The following is a 14,366-nucleotide window of genomic DNA, read 5'->3' as shown; positions in this document are numbered from 1 at the left end:
GTGAGGATGGTGTCCTAAGCAACCCCTGGGTGATGACTGCAGAACACAGTGCAAGTCTGCTGGGGAGGATCTGGCCTAGAGAGGGCAGGGCCTAAGAGAAATGTGCCCTCAGCCCAGGGAGAGTGCATGAAGGGTGAGGGCTAAGTGAGGAGTGCCTTAGGTGCCACCACGAGGGAACACATTCTTCTCTTCCAGGCTGCCCACAGATATAGATGACAGCAGCGAGTCTGAAGACCAGGGGCCTGCCGAGGATGAAGGAGGCAGTAGCTGCTCTCCAGAGGAGGAGACTTCAGAACCAAGGACTGAGGCCAGGACCCCAACTGAGACTTGGAAAGAAATCAAGAAACAGCAGAGAGACTGAGAATTGTAGACACCACATACATTGTTGAAGCTGTGTGATAACAAAGTCCAGGAATGTGGGGACAGCCAGGCCTGGCAGCGTTGTGCTCCTCTCCACATGGGAATAACCTTGCTTGAGATACTCTCAATGAAACTACAGGTTGAGAAGTAGCCCCTGGTGTGAGTCTGGTTCTTTGCACTTAGCCTGGGGTTGAGGGACTGCTTGTGAGAGACTGGGCCATGGGATAAGTGATGTGGTCATGCATGTGTTGCAGGGAAGGACAGCTGACCAGCTGATGCAGAACCCCTGACTTCCCTGTCACCCTCCTATCACTGGTGACATATACCTCCTGCCAGGCCCAGGAGCCAGGTGGGGTCTGGAACCCCACATGATTTTCCACAGACTTCTCTGTTCATCTGTGGATGAGGGCTGGCACCCTACCCTCTACTTATTAGCCCTGGCAGCTACTGTCTTCCAAAGCTTGGGTCCTCCAAACTTGACTCAACCTGTGGGGGCCTTACTCTTCCTGAGAGAGATAGGGTAGAGCTTCCTCTGAGAGGACCCTCCAGGCTAGGGTCAGCCTGGACCCTAGCCCACCATGCCAGTTGGGGACAGACCAGTGAGTGCACTGAAGGGTACTGAGCAGCATCCCTGGCCCCCACCCTCTCATACTAGTATGTCTTTTCTAGTTCTGACTACCTAGAGTGTCTCCAGACTGCCTAATGGCCATGGGGAGCAAGGTTCTACTGAGACTAGGGAGCTGCCCACTTAATGACCAGGCCCATTGTAATCTCTGCATCCAGGATATAGCTGCTGGCCAGTCCTTCCAAGTTAGCCTGTGTTCAGGGTAAGATGTACTGGGGCACAAGGGGTTCATAGCACACCAAAGGGACATAGCCAGGGCAGATGGAAGCCATATAGAGTCAGCTATGGCAGTTGAGGGCCTCAGTGAGGCCTGGCTGCACAATGTGGCATATGGGGGGCAGCGGAGTGTTCAGGGGTCAGCCTCCATGCACTTCTCCAGTTCCTTGAGCTTCTTGACGAACTCTTGTGCCTCCTTATTGGTGCGACCTTCCAGCATCCTCAGTGCTGACCTCACTGCAGGTGGACAAGAGGGCATGTGGGAGCCAGGCCCACTGCCCTGTGTCCCCACCACCACCCCACGCTCACTCACCCTGGGCTCTGGGCCGTCGCAGGTGCAGGGTGATGGGCTGCCCAGCCCTCGAGCCTGCTCCCACCTGGGGCCTCGCAATGCCACTGACACTGCCCAGGCTGAGGGCAGCCTCCCCAGCGAAGTCATTGGTGGACAGCCAGTCGTGGTCCATGACAGTGAACAGCACACAGGCCCCACGGTGGCGGCATGCTTCTGCGGGCACAGAACTGCAGAGGAGGCAGTCAAGAGCCAGCCATGGACCTGTGGGTCAGGCTGGGATAGGCACAAGGGACAGGATGGGCACTCACAAGTGGAAGAGCTCATCGAACACTGGGTGCAATGTCCGGGCCTTGACCTGGGTCCTCTGGCTGCGGACCAGTGGGAAGAGATGAGGTGGGCCCAGTTCCACGATCACGAAGGGGTCGCTCAGGCCTGTGGAGCACAGCTGTCAGCAAGCCCCCAGCCCCAGCCTCCCCCCAGCCACCGCTGCACCTCACCATTGGCGTCCAAGGGGAGCAGGTCTGCGGCATGCAGCACCTCCACGGCCAGCCGCTGCTCGGCTGCCTCGTAATGGCAGCGGACACTCAGGCGGCCAAACCGGTTCTGCTCCAGCGACCTCTGTGGGAAAGGCCAGTAAGCAAGGCTAGGGAGCCAGGCAAAGGCCACACAGATGGCCGCCATCCTACCTGCTTGAGCTTGTCCAGGTAGAACTGCTCAATGCATTCCCGGGTGGAGCACTTGTGCAGACGCAGCTCTTCCTCCAGCCTCTGTGAGGAGGGGTGCTGGTGACTGGCCACATAGGCCACTGCCCTCATGGCCCCCTGGCTTCATGCACTAGGACAGGGCCTACTGTGGGGCAGTAGGCTGAATGTGGTGGCCCCCAGAGGGGTTGGGCCTCACCTTGTAGCTTCCATCCCTCAGGCTCTCCAGGGGCAGGCCCTGGCCCTCAGCGTGGAAAAAACTGACAAGAGCCTGGGGCAGAGAGAAAAAAGGGAGATACATCAGGGGGTCTAGCCTGATTGAGTGTGGAGCCCCAGTAGGTGGGTCTTGGGCACCTTGGCAGAGCCACTCATCACACCTGGGATGGACAAGAAGTCCCAGGAGACCAGGGAAAATGCCAGCATCTGAGGCCAGACTCTGTTGTAACAGGTGGCCCAGGTGCTGCTGGGCAGCTAGGCTGTGGGGAGGAAGTGCTGCCCAGCGGGGAACAGGAGAAGCCAGGCAGAGGCTGGGTGTCCTAGCAGGGGCCCAATCAGAGGAGGGCCCTGGGGAGCTCCTCATGGCCCTACCTCCAATGTGAAGTGGAAGCGCCCGTAGAAGTCCGCAGAGACATCACTGTTGGCGCCCAGCGCCTGCAGAATGGCCTGCAACAGCAGCTCCCAGAGGGCCTCCAGCACCCTGCAGGCACACCGCCTAGATGAGTACCTGGAATGCCCCACCCCACCTGCCCAACATGCCCACCTGCCCAGCAAACCTGCTCAGGTTCTCCTTCACCAGCGAGGCATTCAGCAAGGCCAGTTTCTCGTCCAGGTACTTCATGAGTGGGGCCACAGCCTGTGGGCAGGGGTCCTTAGGGCTGGCCTGAGCCTGGACCCTAACCCACCCCAAGCACACATACACTCACAGCCTCCTGCCAAGGCCGGCACGCACCTCATCATTCTGAATAGAGTCAGGGGAGAGACTGATGTGTTGCACGTACTTCCGAATGTCAGCCACCATCTGAGGGGAGGGCAATGCTCAGCATGAGGGTGGGGATGCCGGGGACAGCCTCCACACCCGATGCCAGGCTCTGCCACGCTGCCCACCTTGGAGGTCAGGTGTGCCGTCACAGTGTGGGCCTCCCGATGCAGGTCCTCCTCCAGGGCCTGTATGCAGCTGAGCAGGGGGCGGGGAAGCACCCCCTCCAGTCCCAAGGCCCCCTCGGGCCATGCCAGGCCCCTCAGTGCCTGCCCTGAGGCCCTGCGCACGAGCTCCACATTGTTGAGCACCACACAGAGCTGGGGAGGAGTGGCCAGGCAGGTGGCTGCAGTAGGTGGCCCCACCCAGCCACCACAGGGCCTCACCTGTCCCACCAGCCACTCACCGGCTCACTCACAGCCTCGCCAGCAGCTCCAGGCTGGGCATCCACCTTCTTCCGCAGCAGCTCAGTGTAGAAGAGGGCAGCCTCACACAGGTCCTGGGACGGGAGGCAGGCTGGCACTCAGGACCCCTCCTCTGCCCTGATATCCTCATAGCCTGCTCCCCTCACCCCAGCAGACAAACCTGGCTAAGCTGGGTGCCCAGCCCCTGGGCCTGGGCAGGGTCAGGCCATGCCAGCCGGACCCAGAGCTCCTGGATGTGGCTGAAGCAGAGGCTGGCAGTAGCTGCAGAGCTGCTGTGCCTGGACGAGGCATCCACAGGCTCCAGCTGGAAGGCAGGAGGAGGGCTGAGTGGCAGGGGACATGGGACAAGCCCCCGTGTGCTTTGGTGGAGCAAACACTTACCGTGTCCACATCTACAGCTCCCTGAAGGCGCCACTTGGACTGGTCCCGCAGCACCTGCAGCCAGAGCTTCACAGCAGGCAGGAATGGGGTGTGGATGCCGGCCAGCGCCAGGGAGCGACTGTCTCTGCGGTGGGAACTCACTCAGCACTTGCCCTGATGCAGACTCCCCAGCCCAGCAGGTTCCAGGTTCAGAGCCCCAAAGTGGGCATCCGGGAGAGCCTCCTTCACAGAACCCTGATCTCAGGTCCCAGAGCCTATCCAGAGGAGCCAGGGGCACAGGTGTTGAGGCACCCACCGGCCGGGGATGTAGCTCCAGAAGTGCTGGATGTCAGCCAGGGTCAGGTAGAGCTCAAAGAGCCCCGAGGCCACTTGTAGAGTCATCTTGGGGCTCAGCTCCTCCGTCAGCACCCATGCCTCCTCGGCCACCTGCCCAAGATGGCAGGATCATGCCTCTGCCATCAGGGAAACTAGAGCCCTGCCCAGCCAGAGGTCTCTCCCCACTCCCCACAGTCAGTGGGCACCCAGGGTTGAGGACCCTCCTCACCAGACGCTCCAGCTGCCGGAAAGTAAGGGTGAAGAAGTCCACCTTGAGGATGCTACAAAGGACAGAACTCAGTCACCTGCTCCCCACCAGAGGGGCAAGCCAGCCCCCACCCTGCCCTGTACCCGGCCAGTATCAGCACTCAGGACAGGGCCTACCCATGGAAAAGGCTGGCGTAGATGCCATAGCAGGCCTGCAGGTCCTCATAGATGACGTCTGCCAGTTCGACAAGCCCGGCCAGGCGCTGTGGTCCTGGCTGCAAAGAAGCCTGGTTTGCACTGATCTCCCAGCCCCTGTGCCCACCACGACCAAGGCTGCCTGGATCCTCACCAGCTCTCGAGGACTCTTGGCACTCAGGAGCCTGTCGTACCACTCACGGTTGCCCCTCTGCAAGGGTCGCCAGCAAGGCAGCATGGGTTGGAGAGAAGGGAGAGATGGCAAGGGGCCATGGACCAGCAAGTCCAAGCAGGGCTAGGCTGGGCAGGGCCCATGGAGAGCCCAGGCAGGTCCAAACACACCTTCAGGGCAGCAGCGATGTCCATGTTCAGCTCCGTCTCAAAGGGGCAGATCTCAAAGGAGGGCTGGAAGAGCTGCAGCTTGTCCAGACACCTGGGCAAGGACAGCACACTCACGGGGGCCCAGCCAGCACCCACCCCACCCCACCCCACTCCTGCTCACAGCTGCACCCACTTCAGCAGCAGCTCCAGTCGGTAGACGGCTGTGCTGTTGGTGGCAGGGAAGTAATCCCGGAGCTGGCGCAGCAGTCGCAGCCCGAACTCAGAGAAAGCAGAAAAGCTGTCGGCCAGACTCTCCTCCTGGGGGAAGGGGGTGTCTTCAGAGCTAAAGAAGCTGGAAATAGTGCTGGTAGCCCTGCTCACTGATGCTGGGGATCACCTTCCCTGCCTTGGCCAGCAGTGTTCCCCCACCTACTGGTTCTGTCCTAGGAATGCTGTCCATTGGTCTCCCCCAGAGTGGTCTCCCTGCTGGCCTGTCCTGGTCTCAGCACCCCACACACTACACCAAAGACCCCTGGGCCCCTGCATCTGCTGTCCCCTGTGCCTTGTCCTGCCAGTGCCCATGCTCTCCTGCTGTTGCCCACAGCCCAGTCTGACCCCGGAGCCTCCTTCCCAGGTCACTTCAGTGCAACCTGCCACCTCCTCTGTGTACAGTGTGCATTGTCCCACACAAGGGCCTGGTCCCTGTGTCTTTAAGCTCAGGAGGGCAGAGAAGGACTAGCCCCCAGCACGGACATGGCCAACAGAAATCAGGCCCCTGCTGTGCCCACCTGCTCCTGGGGTAGCAGGGGTGCCTCCTCCCAGTGTGCCTGCATGTCCTCCAGTAGCCCCAGAAGGTAGCCGTAGTCGAGAGTGCGGGTCTGATGGTGGCGGCTGCTGACTTGCCAGTGCCTGCAGGGGCCCAGCCCATAGTCAGAGGCATCTGCCCAGCCCTGCCCACTCACAGCCCGCCCGCCCACTCCCACCCGTGGCCTGCAGAGCCCACTCACAGTACAGCCAGCTGCAAGGGGGACAGGTTGCTCTGGGCTCCGTGCAGACAGAGGATGGTGGTCCCAGGCCCGCTGAGCTCGCCATGCCAGCTGCTTGAATTGGGCTGGGAGCAAAGGTGGAGGGTGGGCAGAGGCCCAAGATACCCTCCACCACCATCCCCTGCTCTGACACCTGGTCCAGCTGCCCCAGGCTCCCAGAGGTGTCCACTACCTCCTCCACGCGATGCTCGAACCGCAGCACACGGCTGAGCAGCAACAGGTAGGACAAGAAGCCGAATCTCCCACGCTGGCTCATGATGGTATCCCTCTGGAACAGAGCCTGCCTGTCACCAGCTCTGCCCCAGCCCGGTGGGCAGGGGGCAGGGGTGCAGGGCAGGGCTTCTGCAGGACCCCACCTGCGTGGTGATCAGCCTGAGGACCAGGTGACAATCCCCCTGCACACGGGAGGCGCTGGAACGTGGTTCCAGCTTGAACCAGCGGTCTGCTCCAGCCACGGGCACCTCCTATGGGGTGTGGGGGGGGTGTCAGGCCTAGGGAACTCTCCCCCACGCCCACCCCCACAGACCCATGGAACCCTGGGGAGAATGTGGGAGGGCTCAGGGGTGCCCAAAGGCAAGAGGCACTTCAGGCAGCCCCTCCCTGCAGCCCAAGGAGGGTGGGAGGCCCTTGGGGGGTCAAAGGTCATGGCCACTGCAAGAGCCCTCATGCACGTGGCAGGTGTGCCCCCATGCACATGGCAGGTGTTCGTACCCGCACTGGGATGTTGAGGCACCCCAGGAAGTCATCCGTGTGGTCTTCGGTGGGCCCTGCCGTGCCATTCGCTCGGGCTGACTTAACAATCTGCTTGAAGTACCTGGGCACGACCCGGTGGGCTTAGGCCAGTGGCCCTGGAAGCCAGTTCCCACTGCAGGTCCCACCTGTGACTCAAGGGTGCAAGGCCCCCATCCCATACCTGCTCATGCCCTTCAGGCCAATTACTTCATTCAGCTTCCTGCATGCTTCTGCCAGGGACACATCATCATCGTGGTCCCTGGAGGACAGCATGGCTTGTCTAGCACTCCCAGCCCAGGTCAGAAGCCCCCAACTCCCTCCCCAATCAGAGCCACCCACTCCCCTGTAGGACTCAGGCCCAGTACCAGATGTCCAAGTGCAGCTGGTCGGTGCTGACATCCTCAATCTCACTGTGGGGACAGAGAGATGCAGGTGAGGGTCCTGGGTGAGCCTCTGCCAGAGCTGGGCTGAGGGCAAGTTTAGGGGCAGCAGGGAGTGGCCACGAGGTTCTGCTCTCCAAACAGCTTCTTTCTCAAATCTGCCTCTGCACTGTTATTAGCTGTGTGGCCATGGGGGCTTGATGCCCCTCTCTGGGCCTGTTCCCTCCTCTGGAATGTAACCAGAACGTGAGGCATGCAATCAGCACCCCAACCCCTTTGAATTGCCTGGGTCAGCACTGAAATGGGGACCATGTGAGCCATCATCCTCAGGACATGTGGCCACCTGTGGGGTGGGGGCCTTACAACAGAAAGTGCTCCTTCCAGACGGGGTTCAGAGTGCTGCTCTTGACCTCGGTGACCTGGATGCACTTGGCTGGCAGCGGGCCGCTGCGCTTGCTGCCCTTACGGAAGCTGAAGCGCTGCTCCTTCTGCCCACTCTGCTCCCGAGGGGTGCCCGAGGCCGGCAAGATGCCCAGCATGCAATAGGGGTCGCTGAAGCCTGAGACACAGCAGGCTCAGCCCCGTGCCGTGCCCACCCTCCGTGACTCAAGCAGACCTGGGCATGGCTAGGGGCCTTAACTCACCGTTGGGGTCTTTGGCCAGAAGGTTCTTGGCACGCATGACAGAAACTTTCAGGGCATATGTGGGGGCCTGTGGACAGAGGGACGCTGAGCACCCCAAAGGGCTAGGCAGCCCAGTGTGAGCATCAACCCGCCCCCGAGCCTGCCGCAGGCTGCAGCAGCTCGTCATTCCACCCAGGAAGGCCACAGCCTTACCTTGGCCTTCTTCACACGCTCAATGGCCTCAGCATGCTGCTCTGGGTTGGTGCCAAACACCTGTGGGTGGTAGTCAGGTAGGAGGGGCCCAGGTGAGCCCTGAGGAGAGGCTGGCTATGACTCTGGGGCCTCAGGTGCGTGAGAGTCAGAAATGACCACCTTGCACCTCACAGTGCAGGGGTTGGGAGTGGGCCTGCCCACCCTGTCCTGGAGCCTAACAGGAAGCACTGTGGGCATGTGGCAGTGAGGTCTGCATGGCCAGGACAGGGGAAGAAATAGAGTCGTGGTGTGCTGTCCATCCATTGGTTCACCCTCTGTGCATCTGTCTGTCCCATCTGACCTTCTTTGTGACTGCCCCTCCCTCCTGCTGGGTAGGTCTGCCAGCCTGTGTGTCTGCTCACACATGCCCATTACACCTGCTTGCTCATGCAGGTGTGGGGTGCATTCTGTCTACAGTCAGGTGATGGGTGGGGTGGGGGCAGGGCAGCTGGCTCACCTGCTGAAGGTAGGCCAGAAGGACTTCTTCATCATCCACCTGATCAGGACTCATGGTGCCTGCCCGGTGGAGGACTGTATACAGGGCCTCCTCATACAGCATCTCCACCTGCACAGTGCTAAACCTCAGGCCCTGCTGTCGACTCCCTGTAAGCCCAGCCCCTCACCCCAGGCAGCTCCTCCCACTGGCCCAGCAGAGCCCCTTCCTCAGGACTTTTGTACCCACTGGGCCCTCTGTTCACCTGTCTGTCCCATCCATCTCTGTTGTCAGCCTGTCCTGAAACCCTGGGTGCTCTAACCTAAGAACAGGAGTCAGAGCCCCGTGGGGCCAGACCAGCACTCCCTTACCTCCTCCTGGGTCAGGGCTCTCAGGCCACGGTTGGAGTCCACAGGCTCAGCTGGGGCTGGTGAGCCACTGCGTAAGAGGACCTGCGAGGGGTGCATGGGTGATGGTCTGGGGGCACACAGGGCCTGCATCCACCACCACTGCTGGACAGGGGTACTCCAGGGGAAGGAGTGAGAGGAGAGTGGAGACCAGAGGTGGACAGGGCAGAGGAAGCAGAGGTCCCATGCTGGGTGGGGCTGCAGCACCCAGGCCCCTGCAGGAGGGTGTCCTCACCTCAGGGCACGGCAGGCCCTGTCTGCCTTCCCCCTTCTTCAGGATGAGACGCATGTGGGCAAAGAACTCCACGCCATCCCCAGGTTTCCTGGGAGAAAGGCCAGGTCAGCTTTGGCTCCAGGAGGTGCTGGCCCTGTGCCCTACTACTCAAGGGGCCCACACGGAGGACGGGGCCTTGTGATGCCCACAGCCTCAACTTCAGACTTCCTGTGTCCCTGCTTCCCACCCGGGTGGGAAGGTCCTTGGCAGGGGTCTGTCCCTGGGCACCCACCAGGCCCCTGTGGCAGGCTCCTGCAGGTCCACACTGGTGCTTGTGGGCTCCTGTTCCGTCTTGCGGCGGAAGGACGGGCACACCTGCACCTGCCTGAGCACGCTGCTCTTGATCTCCAGCAAGGTTGACATGGTGGGGACCTGCAGCAGAGAGTGTGGCCACAGTCCTAGGTCATCCACTTTACAGAGGTCACCCAAGGGAGGCGTGGGAAGGAGAACAGAAGGGATGGCAGAGGCCTGGGAGCCTGCTCTCCACTTTGGAGTCTGGTAGGGCCCCAAGGGCTTCATTGACTCCTTCCAGGTAACCAACTAAGGTCTGTGTCCTCTGCAGGGTGGCTCTGAGGATGTGGGAGCAGATGCCACCAAAGGTGGTAGAGGTGCCCAGCTCAGAACTGGCGTTCCATCTGGAGCTGCTGGACCTTCACAGGGGATGTTCTGCACAGCCATGTCTAGGGCAGGGGTCCTTGTCTCTGGGGTCTCCTCAAGAGGACCGAGATACAGCAGAGTGATGCCAAGCTCCCCCAGCCCCACTCAGGGCTAGGCAGACAGCTGTTACCCAGGCCCTCTGCAGAGGCCAGAAAATCACCCTGGTGCCACAGAAGAGCACAGGTGAGATGGGCCTGGAGAGCCAAGGGGCTTATAGCCTGGGTCTTCTGCCCACAAGTCCAAGGTGGGGTAGACAGGATGGGGCTGATCAGAAGGGGGTGCTTGGGATTCCTCATCCATCAAGAATAGCAGGGGGAAATGCCCCATCCTTCCCCCAGGCTGCTTAGAAAACCGGAGGGGGAAGTATCCCCACAAAGCGGAGCTTGTTTCCCACAGTCAGAATAACAAGAGATGGGCATGGTGGCACACCCTGCAATCCCAGCTACCTGGATTCTAAGGCAGGAGTATCACAAGTTCAAGGCCAGCCTCAACAACCTAGCTAGACTTTGACTGAAAATTTTTAAAATTTTAGGGGCTGGGGTTGTGGCTTAGTGGTAGAGCCCTTGCCTAGCATGTGTGAGGCACTGGGTTCAATTCTCAGTACCATGTAAAAATAAATAAATAAAACAAAGGTAATGTGTCCATCTACAACTAAAAAAATTTTTTAAAGATTTTTTTTTTAATTTTAAAAGGTGTGGGGGATGTAGCTCATGGTAAGAGTGCTGTTGGATTCAATCTCCAAGACTGCAGTCTGTCAATCAATCCCATGAAAGCACGTTGCATGCAGACCAGACAAGAGAAGCTGCAGGGTGCTGGCCCCTCCGCTCCCCTCTCTGTCCGTCCTTATCAACTGAATCACTCTGCTGTATCCTGCATGGACATCAGGAGCAGCTCAGGTGTCACCGCTAGGAGGAAGAGTGGCCCTAGGCCCAGGAGGAAGACCCTGTCCTGTCCCCTCTGGAAGGTCCAGCCTACTCCCTGTCACTCTACTCCAAAGCTGGGCCAGGGTGGGGACCACATGAGCACATCTGCCTAGGGCTGGGATGCAAAGGGGACATCATAGCTCTAGGAATGGAAATTAAGAAGGATGCCCTCCCTTCCAGGTGGCGCACCCTGGATCCCACCACATGTGCTTGGAGTACACAGGCCCCACCCACCGTGTCAGGGAGGAAGGCTCAGCTGACGTCACACCTGCATCTCCCTTTTGGTGGGGGCTGTTTCCCCTGCAGACCCCAAGTCAGAGGTAAGGACAGCAGCTGGTGCACTGTGGCTCCCAGAGCCCCCTCCCACTGCACCCCAAGCCCAGGGCCCACCTCTGTCCTGGGTCAGGGCTTGTGTCTTCCCACAGAGTTGCGGGGAGATCCCCTCTCCCCTGAGGAAAACTGTCTTTCTACCAGGCCGTCCCCATCCCACAGAACCCCCTCTCAGGCTCCCTGTTCTAGCCCAAAGGCCTCAGGTTTACAGGGGCCCACTCAGTCCACTACTGGGCCTTTGCAGTTACTGTCTAGGTCTCTCTGATGCTCACTCATCAACCCAGACATGTCAGCCCTCGCAAAGGGGGACCTTAATTTCCATCTCACAAAACAAGAAGTGGACCAGTGGGTTTCACTCTTTCCCCAAGACCTCAGGGGCGGGCAGCCTGTGCAGGCCAGCTCCCATTCAGGCTGGCTCCACCTTAGAATGGTAAGCTCAATCAGGAGCAGCCCAGCACACCTGGCTGCACACTCAACAGGTTCCTGCTGCCCATGGAGCTGCCTCTGGTGGGAGGCTCCATCCTGGCCTGTGCCCACCAGCTCAGGCCAACACCCTCGACCACACTTCATCCTGCTCCCTGACACTCCAAGCAGGGTTCCCTATGAAGGGGCTGCACTTGGGGGCCAGAAATGAGGCCTCACTGCCTTCAAACCTATTGGTGCCCCCCGATGCCCTCCCCTAAATGTTGGGGGGGCTCAGGCAAGACGCTTCCTAAAGCTGACACACCTGCAGCTAGTCCGGAGGTCCCCAGGGGGCCGTGAGTCACAGCCCCTTTCCTCTCCAATTGAGCGGAGAAGATGGCCCCCCCTGAACCCCAAAGCCAGCTGAGCTGCTGCTTCCTGAGCTGTTGCCAGGGCAACCGCCAGCAGCAGCTGTGTGACAGGCACTGGGGGCTTGCAGGCCAGAGACAAACATGACGCAGGAGCCAAGCAGCCTGAGCCACAGGCTTGAGGGGCATCCTGGTGAGAACAGAAACATTCAGGGCAGAAAGGAGGGTCACATGCCCCCTCCCACACTGGGCCCTGGACACCTTACCTGTTTAGCCTCCAGGCAGCCTAGAGAGGCATGTCAAGTCTCCCTTGTCTCACATGGGCAGTCTGAGGTGTGGGGCTTAGGAACCCACCCAAGGTCCCAGAGACAGCAGGTGAAGGCCTGTGGTTTGCTCAGGCATCCAAGCACTAAGCTGGCATGTCCTGAGGCTGAGGATCAGCTGCCTCCTGCCTAGCCTGTTGCTAGAACAGGGCAGAATCTCAGCATCAGTGTCCGTGCAAGGTGGCAACCCTGTGCTGCCTGACTGGGCAGCTGGTAACCGTGATGACCCAGCCGTCCAGGCCCTGGGAGCCACCTGCCAACAAGGCTGTGACCACGCACCCCGGGGGAGGGACCTCATGCACACTGCCATGACCAGTGAGCACGCGACTGCCTCCCCTTGGTGACAGCACCAGAGGCACTGGCTGCCTGTGGGCCTCCGTCAGTCCTGGCAGGGTAAGCCAGGTGCAGGGACCCCCAACTCTCTGGTAGGCCCAGATGTGACTCTACCTCCATCTCACTGTATGTCTGCTTGGACAGCGTCACAGAGCCGAGCATGGCCACATCCCTTGCCCATGACTGGCCCCCAGGGCAGTGAGCAAAGCCAGGGAGGCCAAGGTTCTGCTGCCCCAGCTCTGGACTGCGCCAACCCTAGCAGCCCACACTGAGCCCTGGCTGCAGGAGAGAACTGCAGGGTGGCACTGGTCTGTGTGACAGCTCGGGGCTGGGGCTACAGCAACTTGTCCAGAGACAGGATTCAAACCCAGGACTCTGAGGCCAAGCTGTCCTTGCTAGGCCATTTGGGGCCTATTGGCAATGAGGCCATGAGTGGGGGCAGCTGAGCCCCAAAGGCCTTCCTGGTCCCCAATACATCATAAACACCTTAGGAGCACTGGAAGGAGATGGGGTGCACTCTTAGTACATTTGGGCCCCCTGGAGAGTGTTCAGGGTGTTTGCTGGTGTGTGTGTGTCACACAGAAAGATGTCTGTCTCACGTGTTGACTTTCCACACCCTCCACCTTGGTCTTCTCTCTTGGTTTCCCATCTTCCTCTCCAGACCTCCTTGGACCCTCTCCAGGTGTCCATGGATTCCTGGGTCTCCAGGGTCCCCCCGTCCCTAAGCAGTCTCCCTGCACTGGCCAGGCAGTGCCTGCTACAAATGCTGTTCCCGGGTTGGGTTCTTATCCCAATCTAATCCTTGGAAGGGGTTTGTTCTTGAACAAGCTCTGCAGGGGCTAGACCTGAGACCAGCAGAACAGGGCTAGGGCACTCCCACATGAGCGGCAGAGTCTGAACCTGGCACCTCCTTATTCTCTAAGGCCCCCTCTTACTTACCTGTCTCCCTCACTTTTTGGGGCCGTTCCGGGTGTGGGTATCTGTAGGAGCCCTGCTCCCCAGTTCTACTGGGGTCTCTCTTCTACTGGAAAGTGAGCAATCAGAGCCTGAATTTGGGACAGGTGTGGTGTGTGATATTTTACCAGCTGTTCTGCAGACCCCAATCCAGGCAAAAGCTCTCAGCTGTGGGACTGAAATTCCCTAGAGGCGAGGGAGGGGTAGGGCGCAGCTGGCACTAGAAGGGATTTTCGGGGGCATGGGTCCCACGAGGGTATTCGCAAGGCGGGAGGGACTAGGGCGCTCCCCACCGGCTGGGGAGCGCAGCGTGCAAGGGAGGGTGGCTGGGAAACCGCACGAAACATCTCCTGGGTCCTCGGCCCCGCCCCCATCTTTGGCCTCCACTGAGGAGGGGGCCCCGGGGTCGAAGGGGGTCGCCAGGGGACTGGCAGGCGGGACCGCAGGTGGCGGGCTCCTGTGCCCCAGCCGGAGTTGCGGCGCTGCTCCCCTCCCCCGCGCACCGCAGTGCGGACCCCGCCACCGCGCCCCAGGCTGCGCGCTCCGATGGCAGGGCTCGTGCTGGCAGCTGCAGAAACACTGCCCCGCAACCCGCCCCTCCGACATATTCGACCTCAGTGTCCCCAGGGCCGAGGGCGCTTCTTTGCTACCTTTCCGTTGACCCAGCCTCTGAGGCTCCCCGCGCGATCTCTGTGCCCGAGGGGGCGGACTGTCTGCCCGCCAGGGTGTGTGTGGGGCTGAGCCCAGACCGCAGCCCGACGGCACCGGGCGCGAGCCTGTGGCACTCACCGTGGGCCAGGGCGCAGGGCCGCGGGGGGGCTCCTGCGGACACTGCTCTCGTACGGGCCGGGGACGGCGAGGCACAGCGACCGCTCACAGCCGTGCGCGCCGGAGACTGAGCACTGCGGTGCGGAC

The 14,366-nt window shown here is 60.6% G+C and overlaps 2 protein-coding genes across 3 annotated transcripts in view; one reads left to right on the top strand and one right to left on the bottom strand.

Moving 5' to 3' along the window:
- Tsr3 (TSR3 ribosome maturation factor) overlaps nucleotides 1-510 on the top strand; it is a 2,228-nt gene extending 1,718 nt beyond the window's left edge. The window contains exon 6 of the mRNA XM_005337850.5: nucleotides 196-510. Within this exon, the coding sequence (XP_005337907.2) occupies nucleotides 196-361 (166 nt within the window). The 3' untranslated portion in view covers nucleotides 362-510. The remainder of the gene's footprint in view (nucleotides 1-195) is intronic.
- Baiap3 (BAI1 associated protein 3) lies at nucleotides 365-14,366 on the bottom strand. 2 transcript variants are annotated; one of them, XM_005337851.5, is made up of 34 exons: nucleotides 14,241-14,366; nucleotides 9,394-9,533; nucleotides 9,123-9,210; nucleotides 8,852-8,932; nucleotides 8,505-8,612; nucleotides 8,009-8,068; nucleotides 7,817-7,883; nucleotides 7,536-7,731; nucleotides 7,158-7,202; nucleotides 6,974-7,051; nucleotides 6,772-6,874; nucleotides 6,417-6,524; nucleotides 6,233-6,328; nucleotides 6,022-6,125; nucleotides 5,803-5,923; nucleotides 5,208-5,332; nucleotides 5,036-5,126; nucleotides 4,848-4,904; nucleotides 4,676-4,773; nucleotides 4,521-4,572; nucleotides 4,272-4,402; nucleotides 3,977-4,100; nucleotides 3,756-3,899; nucleotides 3,577-3,669; nucleotides 3,299-3,490; nucleotides 3,144-3,212; nucleotides 2,968-3,047; nucleotides 2,783-2,891; nucleotides 2,394-2,465; nucleotides 2,180-2,260; nucleotides 1,991-2,111; nucleotides 1,802-1,925; nucleotides 1,515-1,720; nucleotides 365-1,438 (listed from the first exon to the last, which is right to left on the bottom strand). In XM_005337851.5, the coding sequence occupies exons 2-34, from the start codon at nucleotides 9,522-9,524 to the stop codon at nucleotides 1,335-1,337; spliced, it is 3,459 nt and encodes a 1,152-aa protein (XP_005337908.1). In that variant the 5' UTR covers nucleotides 9,525-9,533; nucleotides 14,241-14,366; the 3' UTR covers nucleotides 365-1,334. The 2 variants fall into 2 exon arrangements, with proteins under 2 accessions (XP_005337908.1, XP_077880525.1); XM_078024399.1 differs by lacking the exon at nucleotides 14,241-14,366 and adding an exon at nucleotides 12,108-12,345.

The sequence above is a fragment of the Ictidomys tridecemlineatus genome, chromosome 10 (assembly GCF_052094955.1).
Source record: "Ictidomys tridecemlineatus isolate mIctTri1 chromosome 10, mIctTri1.hap1, whole genome shotgun sequence".
Classification (NCBI taxonomy): Eukaryota; Metazoa; Chordata; class Mammalia; order Rodentia; family Sciuridae; genus Ictidomys; species Ictidomys tridecemlineatus.
The sequence above is the reverse complement of the archived record's forward strand: the minus strand, read 5'-3'. Positions and strand labels throughout refer to the sequence as shown.